General features: G+C 48.1%; 2 protein-coding genes across 4 annotated transcripts in view; one reads left to right on the top strand and one right to left on the bottom strand.

The window, feature by feature from the left end:
• Positions 1 to 20,191, bottom strand: part of angptl2b (angiopoietin-like 2b) — a 44,627-nt gene extending 24,436 nt beyond the window's left edge. The window contains 2 exon segments of the mRNA XM_055659793.1: positions 11,286 to 11,362; positions 19,540 to 20,191. Of these exon segments, the coding sequence (XP_055515768.1) occupies positions 11,286 to 11,342 (57 nt within the window). The 5' untranslated portion in view covers positions 11,343 to 11,362; positions 19,540 to 20,191.
• ralgps1 (Ral GEF with PH domain and SH3 binding motif 1) overlaps positions 1 to 21,226 on the top strand; it is a 679,800-nt gene that overhangs the window by 357,061 nt on the left and 301,513 nt on the right. The window lies entirely within an intron of this gene.

Here is a 21,226-nt window from a genome sequence, read left to right as displayed (position 1 = left end):
CTGCACCTATTGTCTATTGGCCTCCACAGCCATGAATTCCACAGATTCACCACCCTCTAACTAAATAAATTCCTCCTCAGAACATAGTTCTCAGCATTATAGCGCACCAGTTCCATGGACACCGAGATAGAGTGAAAAGCTTTTGTCGTGTGCTAAGCAAGACTGATCATCGGGGGAAAAGAGAATATTCACTCAATACGAAAGGGAAACCTTTCCAAAGGTTAATGTCCTTTCCATTGTAGGTCTTGGAACAATTTAAGTACGATCTTCATTTGATGAAAATCCTTTACCCAATTATAATCCCAGTCTACCAACCCAGACAAATATATCTCCAGCTTGATGTTAGTTCCAGACTGCATGATGTCTGCTAATGTTAGCCAGACCAGCTGTGAACACCTCGTTTTTATAGAAACACTAGACATGTTCTGTTTATGTTGAAGTTATTGATTTGAGCTCTCACTGGTTTTGGCATAACTAATTGGCTCTGCTGAAGACAAATGCAAACATCAGTGCTCCTGGTGTGCTTCACAAGGCTAAAACTCTGTCTAAGTGTTTAGTGACACAGCGGAGTCACAGGCCCATCGGCCCACCGAGTCTGCACCAACCAGCGATCCCCATACACTAGTACTATCCTACGCACTCGGGACAATTTTACATTCATACCAAGCCAATTAACCTGCAAAACTGCACGTCTTTGGAGTGTGGGAGGAAACCGGAGCACCCGGAGAAAACCCACGCAGGTCACGTGGGGAACATACAAACTCCGTACAGCCAGCACCCGTATTCAGGATCATACCCGGGTCTCTGGCGCTGTGTGAGGCAGCAACTCTACCGCTGCGCCACCGTGCCGCCCTCAAGCAAGGAACGGTGAAATTTCAAACCAGATTTAACTGCCAGCTGTCATTCCCACTAGATTCTGCCAGAGGGTGTTGTCGGCATTAACCAGCGAATACTTATAGTACAGTCACCTGTTCCCACTTGTGGCTCCAGTCATCTTCAGTTGTACTTGATGGAGACCGGGAATCGCAACAACATGTGCCCTCTGAATAACAGATTTGTGTGAGCAGTTAGCAAGTGGTATGTCTGACTGTCTACATCATTGTCCCAGTGTACACTGAAAAGAACAGGGCTGTCTCACAGCAAACTATTGCGACGTACTCCCTGGAAAATGTCAGCTATTGCCCCCACCTGCCCCTTCAGAGGCTACTTGCTGCCGGACAGGAGCAGGGAGAAGAAGAAATGATACAGATACAACAGTGGCATTTAAAGGAGATACGGTCATGGTGACGCAGCGGTAGAGTTGCTGCCTTACGGCGAATGCAGCGCCGGAGACACGGTTTCGATCCTGACTATGGGTGCTCTCTGTACGGAGTGTGCACGTTTCTCCGAGATCTTCGGTTTCCTCCCACACTCCAAAGACGTACAGGTTTGAAGGTTAATTGGCTTGGTATAAGTGTAAATTGTCCCTACTTGTATCACACCGAAGGGCCTGTTTCCGCACTGCATCTCTAAACTGAACTAAACTAAATTACCAATTACTAATTCATTACCACCCACTAATTACCAATGTGGGACCACCCACAGTGAAGTGACACAGCCAAGAAGGCACACCAACACCACTGCTTCCCGCAGAGACTGAGGAAGTTTGGCACGTCTCCAGCGACTCTTATAAACTGCTACAGATGCATCACAGCTTGGTTTGTGAACAGCTCTGCCCATCACTGCAAGAGATTGCAGAGAGCTGTGGATGTAGCCCAGTCCCTCACACAGACCAGACTCACCATCATTGACTCCATCAACACTTCACTCTGAAAAACAGCCAACACCATCAAAGCCTTGTTCTACCCCAGACATTCACTGAGCACACAACAGCGCAGGAACAGTCCCTTTGGCCCCCAATGTCTGTGCCGAACAGAATGCCAAGACCAGCTCTTATTTACCTGCACATAATACATATCCCTCCATCCCCTGCATATCTATGTGCCTTTGTAAAACTTTCAGACAATAGGTGCAGGAGTAGGCTATTCAGCCCTTAAATGCCACTGTTGTATCTACATCATTCCTTCTTCTCCCTGCTCCTGTCCGGCAGAAGGTACAGAAGCTTGAAAGCGCGCACCACCAGACTCAGGAACAGCTTCTACCCCTCTGTTAGGGTACTGTCCGATTCACTTCTACCCCATTGCGGACATTGGACTTTGTCTATAGAACTGGTGCGCTACAATGCTGAGAACTATATTCTGCACTCTGTATCTTCCCCTTTACTCTACCTATTGTACTTGAGTTTGAATTGATTATATTTATGTGCGGTATTATCTGATCTGTTTGGATCTCACACCAAACAAAGCTTTTCACTGTGCCTCGGTACACGTGACCATAAGAGACCTCGACCTAACAAGGTGGTCTTCACATCTAGCTGGTGGAGCTTCATGCATGGGAGGGCTGGTGGAGGAACAGCAACGCTATTCATTCAAGTGATGAAAAAAAAGACACAAAGTGCCGGAGTAACTCAGCGCAGCAGATGGCATCTCAGGGGAACGTGCATAGGTGACGTTTCAGGCCGGGACCCTTCTCCAGACCCTTCTCATTCAAACGGGGTCTCTGACCCTGCAGAAATCTCTAGGTGTCTGGGAACAAAAGAACATCAGTAAATAGGAGCAGGAGTAGGCCACTCGGCCCCTCGAGTCGATGCTGAAATTTAGCGGCTGATCATTCCCTGGCATCTCCAACTCTGTTCCAGTTCCCCTCTTTCAAAAATAATTCTCCACAGCCTCTTTAAACAACCCCAATGATCTATCCTTCACAACCCTCTGTGGCAGAGAGTTACACAGAGTCACCACTCTGCAAGAAATTGCTGTGCACCTCAGCTGTAAACCTCATAACTATCTCATCACAACATCTACCCTGTTCCCCTTTCAAGATCATCATATCTTGAAGAGATAAAACCCAATGCTTCTAAATTACAAACAATATCTTTCCATTTTTTAACTCCAAAGAACATACTTAATTTTTGTATTTTAAAAATTTGCATTTCTTTCAGCGTCATTTAATTAAGTTTACTTTAGAGATGCAGTGTGGAAACTGGCCCGCCTCACCAAGCCGAGGCTGACTAGCCATCTATACACTAGTTCTATCCTGCACAATAAGGACAATTTACAGAAGCTAATTAACCTACAAACCTGCACGTCTTTGGAGTGTGGGAGGAAACCGGAGCACCCGTAGAAAACCCACGTGGGTCACGGGGAGAACGTACAAACTCTGTACAGACAGCACCCGTAGTCAGGATTGAACCCGGGTCTCTGGCGCTGTGAGGCAGCAACTCTACCGCTGCGCCGCCATTAACAATGAATTGTTATTTGTCTATTCTTGTCAAACATCTCCGACTCGTGGCTGCATCTTAAAGCTGGGCAAAGTCCGTCAGATTCTTGGGGGAGGGGACATGTGGTACGCTGCCCGTGGCCTCCTCGCCGCTCCAATCCACCTCGTGGGGTGGCCTTCAGGTGTGGAGGGGAGAGTTGCCTCGCCCCTTCTAGTCTGGGGAAGATTAGGCTGGGAGGGCAGGGACTGCGGCTTCAGCAGGGTCCAGTCCTTATAGGCTGGTCATCTGAGGGGTTGGGACCCTACATCTGACTGAATACAAACCCCAGCCAATAATGGGTCATTCTGGACTCCACTACTATCTATTCCCCGCCCTGATTTGCTAACCTTTTCTCACCTCCAGTCCACCCCCACATCTATCTTTGAAAAAGGTTTCCGACCCGAAACGTCACCTATCTCCTTTCTCCAGAGATGCTGCCTGACCCGCTGAGTCACTCCAGCATTTTGTGTTTCTCTTCTTATTATTAGCATCCCGATCCAAAATAACAACAGGATATTGCTAAGGTGAAGGCCTCTAAGGTGACAACGAGTGTGTTTTCAATTCTCAAGTTCAATCTCTGAAAATGAATAGAGATAACTTTGAATTTTTTTTGGTTTAGTTTAGAAATACAGCATGGAACTGACCCATCCCCCCCTTCCCCCCACCCCGCGCCCCTCCCTCCGAGTCCATATTGACAATCGATCATCCGTTCAAACTAGTTCTGTGTTATCCCTCTTTCGCCTCCACTCCCTACACACTAGGGGCAATTTACAGAGGGCCAATTAATCTACAAACCCCCACGTCTTTGGAGTGTGGCAGGAAACTGGAGCATCTGGAGGAAATCCACGCAGTCACAGGGAGAACGTGCAAACTCTACACAGACAGCACCCGAGGCTGGGATCAAACCCAGGTCACCAGCACTGCAAGGCAGTGGCTCTACCATTCATAACTTTTAATGAATGAAGGTCATAAATTTGGCCAAACAATGGTTTAAAAAACCCATCCAAATAACCACAAGAATGGGGAGAATTTAAGTTTTCTTTCTTCACCATTTTGAACGGAAATAAATGTTTAACTTTTGCCGCTTTGAGCTCTGTTGAGCGTGCCATGACCCTGAGGTCATCAAACAGATGGCCGTCGACAACAAAAGAGGCCCTCACCTTAGCAATATCCTGTTGTATTGTCAAAGTGACTTTATCATCCATCTCCAGGGCTATCTCGTTATCTTTGATGCTCCCTTCACCCTTCCTGATCAATGACTCTAGCCAGGAATGCAAATAAGTTCACAAATTACACCTGCCTATCTATAGCTTAACTCAGATCTGCCCCTGTTTAGTATTTAGTTTAGTTTAGGTTAGAGATACAGTGTGGAAACAGACCCTTCGGCCCACCGAGTCCGCGCCAATCAGCGATCACCCCGTACCCGAGCACTCTCCTACACACTAGGGGCAATTTACAGAAGCCAATTAACCTACAAACCTGCATGTCTTTGGAGGTAGACAAAAATGCTGGAGAAACTCAGCGGGTGAGGCAGCATCTATGGAGCGAAGGAAATAGACAACATTTCGGACCTAAACCCTTCTTCAGACCTCAGACTGTCTTTGTAGTGTGGGAGGAAACCAGAGCACCCGGTTTAATTTATTTAATTACAGAAAATAAAAGGAGATAAGTTTAATTTTTTGTTAGTTTAATTCAGAGATGCAACTTGGAAACTTTCAGCCCTTCAGCCCACCGAGTCCACACTGGCCATCGATCTCCCGTTTACACTAGATCTATGTTATCCCACTTTCTCATCCTCTCTCTACACACTGGAGAACATTTACAGAGGCTGATTAACCTACAAATCTGCACGTTTTTGGGATGTGGGAGGAAACCGGAGCACCCGGAGGAAACCCACGCGGTCACGGGGAGAACATGCAAACTCCGTACGGGCGACACCTGTAGTTAGGATCGAACCCGGGTCTCTAGCGCTATAAGGCAGCAACTCTACCGCTGCGCCACTGTACCGCACTGCGGCTTGAAATAAAAAGTACTGATATCCTAACACAAGCTGTTTTGCAAAATGCACGTCCGTTTGTCTTCAGATGTAATGTGGCGTGTCTAAGGCGCACTTTCTTGATGTACAGAACACCAGAGGCTATTTTGGTGATTTCACTGTGAGTGCGTCACAGTTAAACATGCTATTGTTTCCGATTTGCATTGGTTGAATGTTTTAAACTATTCATGACCTTTTAGAACTCAGTCATGCACAGAGGCAACTTGTAACTGGTGAGAAACTGAGTTGATGTAAGGTTTACCTGCAGTTAGTGTAACCTGTGCCCAAGTACCAAGAAAAGCTCTGTTTTGCATGCTGTCCAATTATATCAGATAATACCACACATAAATACAATCAAGTCAAACTCAAGTACAACAGGTAGAGCAAAGTTGATGATACACAGGGCAGAATATAGTTCTCTGCATCGTAGTGCACCAGTACTTTAGGCAAAGCAATACAACGTTTAGCATGCGACTGGGAAAGTGCAGAAGAGATTTACCAGAATATTACTGGGACTTGTTGGCCTGAGTTAAATGGAGGGGCTGGGGTAACTGGGTCTCTTTTCCTTGGAGCGTCAGAGACTGAGGGGTGAGCTTATTAAGATATACAAGATCAGGAGGGGCATGGATAAAGTGAATGCTCATTGTTTGCCGCAGGTTAGACAGTTCTAAACGTGGAGGATATAGGACTCAGATGAGAGGGATAGATTGAGGGGGACTCAGAGGCAACTTTTTCCATAGAAGGTAGACCGTATCTCCAGAGGAAAGTATAGAAGCGGGTACTATTACGACTTTCAAAAGACATTCGAACAGATACATGAGTGGGAAGGGTTTCGAGGGATATGGGCCAAATGCAGGCAAAGGGACTAGTCCAGGATCCTAGCTTGTTCGGCATGGACAAGGTGGGCTGAAGGGCCATACTCTGCAGCTCCGGGGCATTATGACTCGAGGACAGAGACCCCCAACCTTTTATTACAGTCCTTTTGTATTTCTTAACTGAAACACTGCTAAAATGAGAGTTTCAAAGGCTGCAGCAAATGGAGAAACATTTATATCCGAGGATGCGAAAAGCTGGAGGAATTCGATATCTTCTTTGAACTTCTTTATGTGAAAGATTGTGCCTGGATTAGTATAGAAATATGAGCAAGAAATGAACTTGCGGGTACTATTTTTTACACAGAGGGTGGTGAGTGCCTGGAACACACTTCTAGGAGTGGTAGCGGAGACAGGCGTCAAAGGCACGTGGATATGCAGGGAATGGAGGGATATGGATTATGTGCAGGCAGATAAGGGTTGATCTTACCATCATGATCTGTACAGACATTGTGAGCTGAAAGTCCTGTTCCTGTGCTCTACTGTTCTATCTTATAAGTAAAAAAGGGAATAGAAGATGTCTGAAGAAGTGTCTCGACCCAAATCACCACCCATTCCTTTTCTCCAGAGATGCTGTCTGACGCTCGGAGTTACTCAAGCATTTTGTGTCCAGCATCTTTTGTACACAATCGAAGATGTGAATTGTGCACTTCATTTGCCGAAACAGGTCCTTCTGCCCATCGAGTCCATGCTGACAGGCCATCACCCCGCACACTAACACAATCCGACACACTAGGGACAAGTCACAATTTGTACAGAAGCCAATTAACCTACAAACCTGTAAGTCTTTGGAGTGTGGGAGGAAACCAGAGCACCCGGAGAAAACCCACGTTGGTAACAGTAGGTGGAGTGGAAAGTGAGGGGCCATTTTCCAGTGTGACATATATGCCCATTTTACATTACATAGAAACATAGCAAATAGGTGCAGGAGGAGGCCATTCTGGCCTTCGAGCCAGCACCGCCATTCATTGTGATCATGGCTGATCATCCCCAATCAATAACCCGTGCCTGCCTTCTCCCCATATCCCTTGATTCCACTAGTCCCTAGAGCTCTATCTAATTCTCTCTTAAATCCATCCTGTGATTTGGCCTCCACTGCCCTCTGTGGCAGGGAATTCCACAAATTCACAACTCTCTGGGTGAAAATGTTTTTTTCTCACCTCAGTCTTAAATGACCTCCCCTTTATTCTAAGACTGTGGCCCCTGGTTCTGGACTCGCCCAACATTGGGAACATTTTTCCTGCATCTAGCTTGTCCAGTCCTTTTATAATTTTATATGTTTCTACAAGAAATCCCCTCATCCTTCTAAACTTCAGTGAATATAAGCCTAGTCTTTTCAATCTTTCCTCATATGACAGTCCCCTCATCCCAGGAATCAATCTCGTGAACCTACGCTGCACTGCCTCAATCACAAGGATGTCCTTCCTCAAATTAGGAGACCAAAACTGTGCACAATAGTCCAGATGTGGTCTTACCAGAGCCCTATACAACTGTAGAAGAACCTCTTTACTCCTATACTGAAATCCTCTTAAGGCCAACATTCCATTAGCTTTCTTTACTGCCTGCTTTACCTGCACGCCAACTTTCAGTGACGCCAACTTTCAGTGACCGGTGTACAAGGACACCCTGGTTTCGCTGCACCTAACCCCATTGAGATAATAATCTGCCCCCTTGTTTTTGTGTCTCTGACCTTGTTTGCGTGTGTCTCTGCCCGCTTTCCTCCCCCATCTCCCCACCAGCCCTCCCTCTTAATTAACTTTCTGCTTGCTTTTGGGCATTCCCTTGCACCAGAGCAATTTTTGGCCGCAATGGTCTCAAAGGGGAGTCTAACCCAAGTCATTGTAATTTTTGCTGCTGCTGGCATTTAGGATTGCTCTGTATTTATATATATAAATATATATAGTTTTTTTAAAAAGCAGAAATCCTAATAGATCCCAGACCCTGGCGATCTTTGAAACGGTTTTACTGAGAATTCCACTCCCCGCATGAGCTTGTGGGATTACAGGAGCAATGTTCCAGCTCACGTCACCTGCTCACGGAAAGATTTGATCCCAAGGGCGCCTGGATTTCAAGGAGGAAGAAACGGGGCGGTGTGGAGATGGGAGTGGAAGTGACAGCGGGAATGTTTGTGGAAAGGGCGTGCGAGCCTGGCATTGAGGAGCTTTTTCCGCAGCTCATACCATTTGTTCAACTGGAGTGGGATGAGGTGCACTGATCTCAAATTGGCACCCAAACCAACCTTTGCAGACACAACGTGTAGGAAGGAACTGCAGATGCTGGTTGAGCAGGTATAAGCTGCAGAAAAAGTATCTCAACACAAGGTTTGCACAGAGACAGACACAAAATGCTGGAGTAACTCAGCGAGTCAGGCGGCATCTCTGCAGATAATCAATGGGCGACATTTAGGGTTCAGACCTGCAACGTCACCCATTCCTTCAATCTTTGTAGAATTCAGTCCAAGGTTTCATTTTAGTTTGACCATCTGCATAACTTCATGTTGTTTAAGAAGGGACTGCAGATGCTGGAAAATTGAAGGTAGACAAAAATGCTGGAGAAACTCAGCGGGTGCAGCAGCATCTATGGAGCGAAGGAAATAGGTGACGTTTTGGGTCGAGACTCTTCTTCAAGACCCTTCTTTGGACTTGTTTTCACTGTGGCTTTTCATGCTGGCAGAGGGAAGACTAGCATCCCACATCCCAAAGACGTACAGGTTTACCTGGTTAATTGGCTACTGCAAATCGCCCCTAATCTGTAGGATAGAGCTCGAGTATGGTCGGCATGGTAGCGCAGCGGTAGAGTTGCTGCCTTACAATGCCGGAGACCCGGGCTCGATCCTGACTGCAGGCGCGTGCCGGTACGGAGTTTGTACGTTCTCCCCGTGACCTGCGTGGGTTTTCTCCGAGATCTTCGAAGAGGCAGTTTCCACGCTGTATCTCTCAACTAAACTAATCTAAACCAAGCGGGCTTGAGCGTGAAGTGGGCAGAGTTGATGCCCGCACAGTCACGGAGCTCTCCTCTGGCGTCAGTGCCAAGGCAATGTTGGGCGCATTGTGAGCCTTCATCCCTGCAGTAGCTTGCTGCTGGCAAACACTGCACAGTGCTCACAAATCTCCCCCTGGTGAACACTATGCTCCAGTTACAGCTTGGAATGAGAAGTCATGCCAGTTGGCATGGAGGAGCAAAATGTAATCACCGCTTCCATGGGTAACATCTACAAGTTATATTGTTTGAAACTTTCTGTTGCGTTTTGTTTTTGATCCAGTGGGCTGCTGCCTCACTACACCAGAGATCCGGGTTCAATCCTGACCACGGGTGCTGCTGTGTGGAGTTTGCACGTTCTCTCGGTGATCGCATGGTTAATTGCCCCACCCCCCCACTGTAAATTGCCCCTTAGTGTGCAGGGAGTGAAGAGAAAGTGGGATAACATCGAACTAGTGTGACGGGTGATTAATGGTTGGGTGTGGATACGGTGGCTACCTCTCACTGCTTTGAGAGGCGAGCTGTAGGTAGTCCAAGTGTCATTCCCTTTGTCCAAGAGCTTGGGATCCCTTGGACAACCAAAGATTGGTTGACACTGAGCTGCATCTTGTCTTCCTAGAGCTGGCCAGATATGGGACAAGATGCATATGGTTTACGGAGGCACAATGTTGCAGATCCTGTCTGCACATGATCACACAGAGCACACCCCCAATGACTATAGCATGGATTTCAATCTCCAGACCTGGGCAAGCTTGACTGCCGAGGTTGGTGGATCATGGTTTCTGGGTGGAGGCCACCTAGTTGTTCCCCGTTTAGCTCCATTTCTGCAGTGAGCTAGTTGCAGCAAGAAAGGTTTGAGATACGAGTTGCGGCATTGATGCGATTCTGCTCAGAACCAGTGTCTAGGCAAAGACCCACCCTGTTGTGGACCAATTGCATAGGATCGCAGCTTGCATGCAAGCATGTCGCTGGAGCAAGATAGTGGTGATCTGTCGAGGTTAGCTGTGCTCGGGAAAGAGGTTCCACTGGCCTGATAAGAGTCAAAAGCCTTTGTTCGGTTAACGAAAGATAATGCCTGCCCATGCATTTCTCACGGAGCTGACAAATATCACCACCCTGGCCACACACTTCTTTCAGCCCTGCCATCGGGAAGAAGATACAGGAGCCTGAAAACTGTAACGCCCAGAGCTACTTCCCCACAGCCATCCGGCTATTAAACCTGGCTCGGACAAAACTCTAAACATTAATAGCCCATTATCTGTTATTTGCACTTTATCAGTTTATTTATTCATGTTTGTATTTACGTATATAATGGTATATGGACACACTGATCTGTTTTGTAGTCAATGCCTACTATGTTCTGTTGTGCTGAAGCAAAGCAAGAATTTCATTGTCCTATCAGGGACACATGACAATAAACTCTCTTGACTCTTGAGTTGACTATTAAACACTACCACCTCAAATACACTCTGAACTACAAGGACCTTGGGATATTGGTCTTGTCTTATTGTACTGTTATTGTTTGTTTTGTATGTGCCTGGATGTGTGTGCGTGTATATATGTATATGTACACAACCACTCACTGAACTTTTTTCTCATTAATCATAGTGTTTACAGTGTACTATGTTTGCATACTGCGTTGTGCTAGTGCAAGTAAGAATGTCATTGTTCTATCTGGGACACACGACAATAAAACACTCTCGACTCTGTTGACACAGTGAAGATCGTTCATGCCTCTCGAATCCACATCATGATTCAGGGAAAAACTCCCCACTGTATGAGGCGCAAAAGCCACTTTAGTTTGAACAAGCTCTTTAAACAGTGCCTGACAAGGACCAAAGGTAGATAAAAAATACTGGAGAAACTCAGCGGGTGAGGCAGAATCTACGGAGCGAAGGAATAGGTGACGCTTCGTGTCGAGACCCTTCTTCAGACTGACATGGGGGAGGAGGGGGGGGGCGGGAAGAAGAAAGGAAGAGGCGGAGACAGCGGGCTGTGGGAGAGCTGGGAAGGGGAGGGGAAAGAGGGAGAAAACAAGGACTACCTGAAATTGGAGAAGTCGGTGTTCATACCGCGGGGATGTAAATAACGACCCGATCATTTGTTTCTCAGTGCCGTGGCCTGAAACATAAACACTAGTCAGGAGAGGGCCAAGAGTGGCGTGGTGGCGCAGCGGTAGAGTCGCTGCCTCGCAGCGCCGGAGACCCGTGTTCGATCATGACCCAGAGGTGCTGTCTGCGCAGAGTTTGCACGTTCTCCCCGCTACCCGTGTGGGTTTTCTCCGGGATGTCTGGTTTCCTCCCACGCTCCAAAGACGTACTGGTTTGTATGTTGACAAAAGTGCTGGAGAAACTCAGCGGGTGCAGCAGCATCTATAGAGCGAAGGAAATAGGCAACGTTTCGGGCCGAAACCCAAGGGTTTCGGCCCGAAACGTTGCCTATTTCCCAAGGGTTTCGACCCGAAACGTTGCCTATTTCCTTCGCTCCATAGATGCTGCTGCACCTGCTGAGTTTCTCCAACGCGTTTGTCTACCTTCGATTTTCCAGCATCTGCAGTTCCTTCTTAAACACTGGATTGTAGGTTAATTGGCTTCGGTAAAATTGTAAATTATCCCTAGTGTGTGCAGGATAGTGTTACTGTACTGATTGGCGCAGACGCGGTGGGCTGAAGGGCCTGTTTCTGTGTTGCATCTCTAAACTAAACTAAACTAAGATAGTGGATAACTTATTTGCTCTTCTTCAAAAATTGTCTCTTTTACGTCTACCGTAGAGCAGGCATAGGAAGAAACTTGTGTAGGAAGAAACTGCAGATGCTGGTTTACGCCAAGGATAGACACAAAGTACTGGAGTAACTCAGCGGATCAGGCAGCATCTGTGGAGAGAAGGAATGAGTGACGTTTCAGGTCGAGACCCTTCTTCCAATGGTTTCTTCTTATTTGACAGCCGGGGATGTCAGCGTAGAACTTTGTACTTGGGAATCTCTGAGGAGCGCCTTAAACGCTCTAATCCGGAGGCGGGAATGTTGCCGTGAGGACCACTGACTTGCCGCGCCTGTCATAGTTAAAAGAGTAGTTTTCCATACAGGCCACTGTTGTATTTATCTAAGGTCTTTTATATGCTTGTAATGTCCCAAAGCACTTTGCTACCATTGCAATAGTCTTTGAAGTTCAGCCACCAGTGTAACACGAGCCAAGCTGAGTATCCTGGCCAGGGTGCAGGCAGCAATGAAGTAAATGACCTCATGGCTCATTCTTTGTCATGTGGGCTCAAAGTAGGATGAGTGGCACGGTGGCGCAGCGGTAGAGTTGCTGCCTCGCAGCGGCAGAGACCCGGGTTCGATCCTGACTAATGGGCAGCATATATAAACTTTGTACCTTCTCCCCAAGACCACATGCGTTTTCCCCGGGTGCTCCAGTTTCCTCCCACACTCCAAAGATGTACAGGTTTGTAGGTTAAATGTTTAAGAAGGAACTGCAGATGCTGGAAAGTCGGGGTTTCGGCCCGAGACGTTGCCTATCTCCTTCGCACCATAGATGCTGCTGCACCTGTTGAGTTTCTCCAGCATTTATGTGTACCTCAGGTTTGTAGGTTAATTGGCTTTGGTAAGAATTGTAAATTGTGTTGCATAGTGCTAATATACGTGGATTACTGGTCGGCTCAGACCCGGTGGGCCAAAGGGCCTGTTCCCATGTTGTATCTCTAAAGTCAATGGCTTCAATTTATTATATTTAAAGGCTCCGTTTTGAGTCTTTATTTCATCGTTGTCAAAATTTAGTATATTTTATGATTTTGAAAAATACCTCATCGTCTGGTCTCCAAAGTACTGATAAAATGAGTAGGAAGGAATTGCATATGCTGGTTTATACTGAAGATAGACACAAAGTGCTGGAATAACCCATCAGGTCAGGCAGCATCTCTGGAGAAATAGGATGGGTGACGTTTTGTGTCGGAACCCTTCTACAGACAGAAAGTAGAGGGGAGGGAACAAGGAGGTAAGAACGAAAACAAGCTCTTCAGCCCACTGAGTTCATGCCGACCATCGATCGCCCTGTACAGTAACACTATAGTACTCACTAGCAACAATTTAAAATTTTTACCGAAGCCAATTAACCTACAAATCTGCACGTCTTTGGAGTGTGGGAGGAAACCTGAGCTCCCGGAGAAAACCCACACTTCCAGATTCAAGAAGACTTTTTCCCAGTTATTATCATACAACTGAAACGCCCTCTCACCAGCTAGGACGGTTCTGACCTCCCATCTAACTCATTGGAGACCTTGGAACTAGCTTTAATTGAACTTTATCTTGCACTAAATGTTGCACCTTTACCCTTCATCTGTACACCATGGAATGCCCGATTGTAATTATGTATAGTCTTTGCTGGATAGCGCGCAAACAAAAGCTTTGACTGTACCTCAGCGCATGTGACGATAAGAAACTAAACTAGACTAGTCCATGCCTAATGGTGTTGAGCAGTTAACGTAGGGTTGCCAGACAATAAACTTCTCTGCCACATTACAACATTGCAGTGTTTTATGAACAAGCAGAATATCAAGGCAATTCACTAAACAATAAAATCTGTTTCTTTCCATTCTGAAGGGGAACACAATGGGATACTGGGTGGGATTGGGATTTTCTGGGAAGTCTTTGCTACCTGGCAATGAGAGATTGAAACATCCACTGGTGTACTGTGTGAATATTGGAAACTAGTTCTCAGGAATTGTTCACAACTTTTCACTGTGCGTCGTTTACTGCTTGTGACGAGAATAAGAAATTAGTTGGTCTTTGATTCCCTGCAGAATTGGTCTTTAGTGAGAGGGGCAAAGTTTAAAGGAGATGTGCGGGGCAAGTTCTTTTACAAGGAGGGTAGTGGGTGCCAGGAACGCGCTGCCGGGGTGGTGGTGGAGGCAGATACGATTGGTAGACTTTTGGATAACTACGTAGATATGCAGGGAATGGGGAGATGTGGATTATGTGCAGGCAGAGGAGATTAACGGCATTGTGGTCAACACAGACATTATGGGCCGAAGGGCCTATTCCTGTGCTGTACAGTTCCATGCTTGCAATGTCGGCACACCCAAGCCACAGTTTGTAGATAGACATAAAGCGCTGGAGTAACTCAGCAGGTCAGGCAGCATCTCTGGAGAAAAAGGATGGGTGACATTTCAGATCAGGGCCCTTCTTCAGACTGGTTTTCTCCAGAGATGCTGCCTGACCCGCTGAGTTACTCCAGCACTTTGTGTCTATCTTCGGTATAAACCAGCATCTGCAGTTCCTTTCTCCACAATTAGTAGTTTTAACACACAATGAGAACGTTATTTCAGAACAGAGTCAAACCACTTATTCAGCATGGCCTGTATCAAGCTAGGTTTGCCATTCAAAAGTAAAAGTATTATCACTGCCTTGTGATGGCACTATTCATTTACTGCTACTGGTTGCCTCTGATTTAATAAAATCTCTGTTCTGGTAACTATTGTTTCTTTATTCATCACCCAACATTCATGTCTCCAAGAATCTGTTGCTGCCAGGCTTTGACTGGTTGTGTCTCTCACTCCCTCCCTCTCTCTGTCTCCCCCACCCCCCTCTCTCTCTGTCTCCTCCCACCCCCTCTCTCTGTCTCCCCCCCCCCCCCTTCTCTACTCCCACCCCCTCTCTCGCCCCCCACCCTCTCTCTCTCCCCCCACCCTCTCGCACCCCCCTCCCTCCCACCCTCACCTCCGTCCCACCTCTCTCCCACCCCCCCCCCTCTCTCGCCTCCCCCACCCCCTCTCTCTCCCCCCCCCACCCTCTCTCTCTCACCCCCTCTCGTGCAGGTTTGTGGGTGCTGTAAACGTGACCCTAGTGTGTAGGGAGTGGATGAGAAAGTGGGATCACATGGAATTGGTGTGAACTGGTGATCGATGGTTCTTGCTATTGAGGGAGTGCAACGTAGGTTTACAAGATTAATTCCCGGGATGGCGGGACTGTCATATGCTGAGATAATGGAGCGGCTGGGCTTGTATACTTTGGAATTTCGAAGGATGAGAGGGTATCTTATTGAAACATATAACATTATTAAGGTATTGGACACGCTAGAGGCAGAAAACATCTTCCCGATGTTGGGGTAGTCCAGAACCAAGGGCCACAGTTTAAGAATAAGGGGTAAGGCATTTAGAACGGAGATGAGGAAACACTTTTTCTCACAGAGAGTGGTGAGTCTGTGGAATTCTCTGCCTCAAGGCGGTGGAGGCCGGTTCTCTGGACACTTGCAAGAGAGAGCTAGATAGGGCTCTTAAAAATCGCGGAGTCAGGGGATATGGGGAGAAGGCAGGAACGGGGTACTGATTGGCGATGATCAGCCATGATCACATTGAATGGCGGTGCTGGCTCGAAGTGCCGAATGACCTATTCCTGCACCTATCGTATATTGTCTATTGGTCAGCGGGGACTGGATGGGCCGAAGGGCCTATTTCCCTGCTGTGACTCTAAACTAAAACGACGGGCTTGGGTGAGTTTGCAGACAGCTGTCTTTGTAAACAGAGGGGAGGGGGTGGTGGTGGAGTCCATTATCAAAAGGTGTCCCGAAATCAATGTGCACTTGCAAAGCAGGGGGTGACTTTGCAGAGTCATGTTGATGTACTGGAGCAGGACTTTGGTGGGATTTCCCACCGTCCTGCCCAGCGTTGGTTGGACAGTGAGCGTGTATATCCCACAGTATTCATGTGAGGCTGAAGTTGTAACACTGGGGAGAGCTTGGATTTGTGGCTTTAACGTGATAGTCATGTGGAACCTTGCTGACAAAGACAACAACGTGTGTGTTTCCAGATATCAGCTTCAATAAATGTGAATCCACACAAAACAAAACAGTGGAAGAACCGCACAGTGCAAAGCACAAAGTGTTGGAGCAACTCAGCGGGTCAGGCAGCGCCGGGGAGGGAATGGACAGGTGGCGTTTGGCATTGGGACCTTCTTCAGGCTCAATCCCTGCACACACGCTGGCTGGCCCGCCGGCTCTGTGTGCTTGGCTCAATATCCCCACGAACTCCAGTGCAACTCCAGCGTAACCCCACTAACTCGGTCGCAACTCCACTAACTCCAGCGTAACTCCACTAACTCCAGCGTAACTCCACTAACTCCAGCGTAACTCCAGCGTAGACTCCACTAACTCCAGCGTAACTCCACTAACTCCAGCGTAACTCCACTAACTCCAGTGCAACTCCACTAACTCCAGCGTAACTCCACTAACTCCAGCGTAACTCCACTAACTCCACTAACTCCAGCGTAACTCCACTAACTCCAGTGCAACTCCACTAACTCCAGCGTAACTTCAGTGCAACTCCACTAACTCCAGCGTAACTCCAGCGTAACTCCACTAACTCCAGTGTAACTCCAGTAACTCCAACGTAACTCCGCTAACTCGTGTAACGCCAGTAACTCCGCTAACTCCAGCGCCCCCGCTTCTACTAAGGGCAGGGGTAGCGCACTCCTATAACCCCGCTGCTTGCCCAGTGGTGTGGAAGGGCCGGGCGGTGGGATGTGCAGGAAGGAACTCAGATGCTGGAAACCGAAGCTAGACACAAAATGCTGCAGTAACTCAGCGAGACAGGCGGCATCTCTGGAGAGAAGGGATGGACGACTATGAAGAAGGGTCTCGACTCGAAAGGTCACCCATCCCTTCTCTCCAGAGATGCCGCCTGTCCCGCTGAGTTACTCCAGCATTTTGTGTCTGTTACTCCGGGGCTGCGGGACAGAGTCGCTGTCTCCCCTGGCTTTGCAATTGGCTGCGGGAGGAAACAACCGCTACTGGTAACTCGATCTGTCCTGGAAACCGCTGTGGTGGTAGTAGCACGCGTAAACTGGGCTCTCTGCTCTCCCCCCCCCCCCCCCCCCCCCCCCCCCCCCTATCTCCAGGTCCGTCCCTTCCTCTCTATTTATTTCCCCCCCCCCTCTCTCATTCTCCCTCTTTCTCTTTTCCCCCCCTCTTTCTCCCCCCCCCTTTCCTCTCTCTCCCCCCCCCCCTCCCCTCTCTCTCCCCCCTCCTCTCTCGTCGTTCTCTCTTCTCTCCCCTCGTTCTCTCTCTCTATCTCTCCATTCGTTCTCTCTGTCTCTCCTCTCTCTTTCTCCCCCCTCCCCCCCCCCTCCCCTCCCCCCCCCCCCCCCCCCCCTCTCTTCTCTCCCCATATTGCTTTGTCTCTCTCCCCTCTATGTATCTCGCTCTCCCCCTCTCTCTGGAACAAAGATTCTACCACCCGCTCTTGCCCCCCCCTACCTCTCCGCCAGTGACTGCTCTAACGGGTTGTTTAACTAACGGGGAGAGGGGGGGGGGGGGGGGGGGTCGCCGTTACCTGGGTCTGGAAGACGTTGTGCTTCCGTGTGTGTGTGTGTGTGTGTTTCTGTCAGCCCATGTGCCTGCCAACATTTTTTTCCTCAACGTCAGATTGTTTTCTGGAAAGAGTGGCTGAAAGTGAAACCAGCCCCATTAACCCCCTGGCGTGCAAGAATGGAGAGGGGGGGGGAGTGTTGTGGACTTTATGTCGGTTTAGTTCCCTGCTGCCTTATCAGTTGAGTTCCCCTCACCTCCCACCCACCGGCCCCTGCCTCCCTCTCTCTCTCTCTCCCCTCTCTCCCCCCCCCCCCCCCCCCCCCCCCCCCCGCCACCAACAACCTCTCCGGCACAAACACACGGAGAAAGAAACTTTTGTTTCATTCAACCCTGGGCTGCCAAGAATTCCCAGGAGGCCGGTGGCCAGCTCGCTGGGCATTCTCGGGCACCTGATTAAAGTGTGTGTGTGTGTGTGTGTCCCACCCTCTCTGTCAGTGGCAAGCTGCGGAGGAAATAACTTTTGAAAGAGAATAATAATAATACATTTCAACCCTCCCACTTTAAGACTTTAGCAAAACATTTATCTTTCCATTTAGTCCAGCTAAAGACACAATGCATCAGATCAGCTCCTATCTTGGTCAGCGGAGCCTTGCAGTCCAGTCTTTCCTGCAGTCGCTCAATTATAGGCACATGCAACAAAAAAAAACGTCTCCTAGCAACTCTAAACGGAGTTTGTGATGCTTTTAAAGCTCAGCGGCTTTTGAATCTGTGCAAAGTGATGCGATAATGCCTCTCGGTTTTACTTAAAAAAACCCATCAAAAACCTTCTCGCCTGGCTACTGGTGTAGAAGGCAAAGCAGGCAGCAAAGTCCGATCAAGGATAGCCCTCGCTACCCCGAATAGCAATGAACAGTTCACTTGTGTGTGGGCCAGGCAGGTTGCATGCCGTCTGTTGCTGAGGTATGAGAGGCACAAAAAGCTGGAGTAACTCAGCGGGTCAGACAGCATCTCTGGAGAAAAGAATTAGGTGACGTTCCTTCAGACACAAATGGACTATATGCACTCGGGATAGGGGTAGCTTCAATCATTTAAAAACGTGTGATGGAAATTAATAAACAACTTAAAATTACGTTTTCGGTCTACTGTGCCAAAGCACATTTGCCACTTATGATTGCCAAGACAAGGTGCCAGTTTTATGGTGCAGTTTGTTGGCACGTGTACCGAGGTACAGTGAAAAAAACTTTTGTTGCGAGCTCATCAGCCAGCGGAAAGACAATACATGATTACAATCGAGCCGTCCACAGCGTACAGATACATGACATGTTGGGAATGTAGACTAAAGTGCTGGAGAAACTCAGCGGGTGCAGCAGCATCTATGGAGCGAAGGAAATGGGCAACGTTTCGGGTCGAAACCCTTGAGAAATAGGCAACGTTTCGGGCCGAAACCCTTGGGTTTCGGCCCGAAACGTTGCCTATTTCCTTCGCTCCATAGATGCTGCTGCACCCGCTGAGTTTCTCCAGCACTTTTGTCTACGTTCGATTTTCCAGCATCTGCAGTTCCTTGATAAGGGAATAACGCTCAGTGCAAGGTAAACCCAGCAAAGTCCGATCAAAGATAGCCCGAGGGTCACCAGAGAGGTGGATAGTAAGACTTAATAATAGAACTTCGGTGGCGCTCGGACAATCCTTGATCGGACTCTGCTGGGTTTTCCTTATAAACCAGAAAAAGCCACACGGGAAGATTTTGATTTTTGTTCAAATGCACATTCTTGTTATAATCCCAATGTCACGCAATAATATTACGACGACTACCCATGTTACTTTTAAAGGGCTGTGCCAAGAACGATATCTCAGCAAAACTCACTGGAGATCTTAAAAACCGCTACATCGCAGCCAGAAAAAGATCTGGATTTAAAACAATAACGTCCATTCCCCCGGCTGCTCCGCCGCTCAATTTGACATTTCAAACGCTTTTGAGGTGTTGAAAGGCTTTCTTACCAGGTTACTGCTGCCAGCCTTGTCGTCCTCGGTCTATTAACGTTCTCGCCTCTTCGGCTCAACTGGGCTAAACGCCTCTAAGAAGTGGAGCATCTCGCCAGAGGACCAGGTATCAGAGACTCCATCCTCTCTCTCGCCTTCACTCACTCACTCACTCCGTGTCAGGCAATGTGGCTCGCTTGTCAGTGAGCTTGATAAACAGGTAAAGCAGTTCCCCCGGGAGAAATGGCCAAAAAAAAAAGTAATCTTGCCTTTTAAAAGAAAATCCTTTGTCAACTTAGCACGATGTCTGTGTTGGCAGCACCATTAGGTCCTAGTATTTACTGTGAGAAACAAAAATGAGTTGAGAGAGTTGGTGCGACCTTATTATTAATACAGTAGCGAGTTACACGCTGTCCGCGTTGTGGCTTTTGTACAACATCAGCCAGTGAATGGTATTAGGAGCATTCAAGTCCTGCTTGGGGCTGAGCGTTTGACTTGGGTAGAACAACTGACTACAACTGGCCCTCTAGGTCATTTTCGTGATGTATTTACATTCCGGGCGAGAGAGAGTTTTCAAGGAAGGTAGGCAAGTCTTGCGTGGGACCTCCTTTAAGTTTCCACTCCCCTCTCGTCTCCGAGCTGGAGTTGAATCCGCTAGGAGCTCCCCACCCCCTCCCTTCCCCACCGATAGCGGGAGGCGGGACACAGTGCAATGATGTAATTGAAGGCAGGCTCCAATGGAAGGGATCCGGGCTGCCCCCTAGACTCTGGCAAGCACCGCTGGAAAATCCTGCCCCGTCCCCCGGCACCAGCGAGATATCCAGCCCCCCTTCCTCTTCAAGATGTCAGCGCTTGAGAGTAGATGTGTCACGGCAGAGGGCAGGCAGGACCACCCCCACACGCTGCCTTCACTCACGGCCATGCAAGCTGCATCGGTAAAGCAAGCTGGGGAAAGCAGCCTCCGGGCCACGATGTGATTTTACAACCGCGGCAAGCAGCATCAAATACAGAGCGGAGGAGAATCAAAAAAGACACAACGTGCTGGAGTAACTCAGGGGGTCAGGCAGCATCTCTGGAGAACATGGATAGGCGATGTGTTTAAGAAGGAACTGCAGATGCTGGAGAATCGAAGGTCACACAAAAAAAAGCTGGAGAAACTTCAGGGGTTTCGGCCCGAAACGTTGCCTATTTCCTTCGCTCCATAGATGCTGCTGCACCCGCTGAGTTTCTCCAGCTTTTTTTTGTGTGACCATGGATAGGCGATGTTTCGGGTTGGGACACTTCAGTTACAACCAGACAAATACAACTTTTCAGAAGTGCTGATCATAAGTCAGAATGTGGTGTAGTGATACATCTCTACCGATGCCGCCTGACCAGCCGAGTTACTCCAGCACTTTGTGTCTTATCTGCGGCATAAATCAGCATCTGCAGTTCCTTCTTACTCGGCGAATAATCAAAGATTGTTAACAGGACCCTGAGACAAGGTGCTCCAGAACCATGTGTCTGATCCCAAACATCACTGTTCTCCAGGGCAGGGAGGATGCCTGACCCGCTGAGTTCCTCCAGCACTTTGTGTCTTTTTTTTTGTTGTTAACTGGACCTCGTATTTAAGGTGAAGATAGACACATTATGCTGGAGTAACTCAGCGGGTCAGGCAGCGTCGCTGGAGAAAGGGAATAAGTGACGTTTCGGGTTGAGACCCTTC

Source organism: Leucoraja erinacea, chromosome 31 (assembly GCF_028641065.1).
Source record: "Leucoraja erinacea ecotype New England chromosome 31, Leri_hhj_1, whole genome shotgun sequence".
Classification (NCBI taxonomy): domain Eukaryota; kingdom Metazoa; phylum Chordata; class Chondrichthyes; order Rajiformes; family Rajidae; genus Leucoraja; species Leucoraja erinaceus.
The sequence above is the reverse complement of the archived record's forward strand: the minus strand, read 5'-3'. Positions and strand labels throughout refer to the sequence as shown.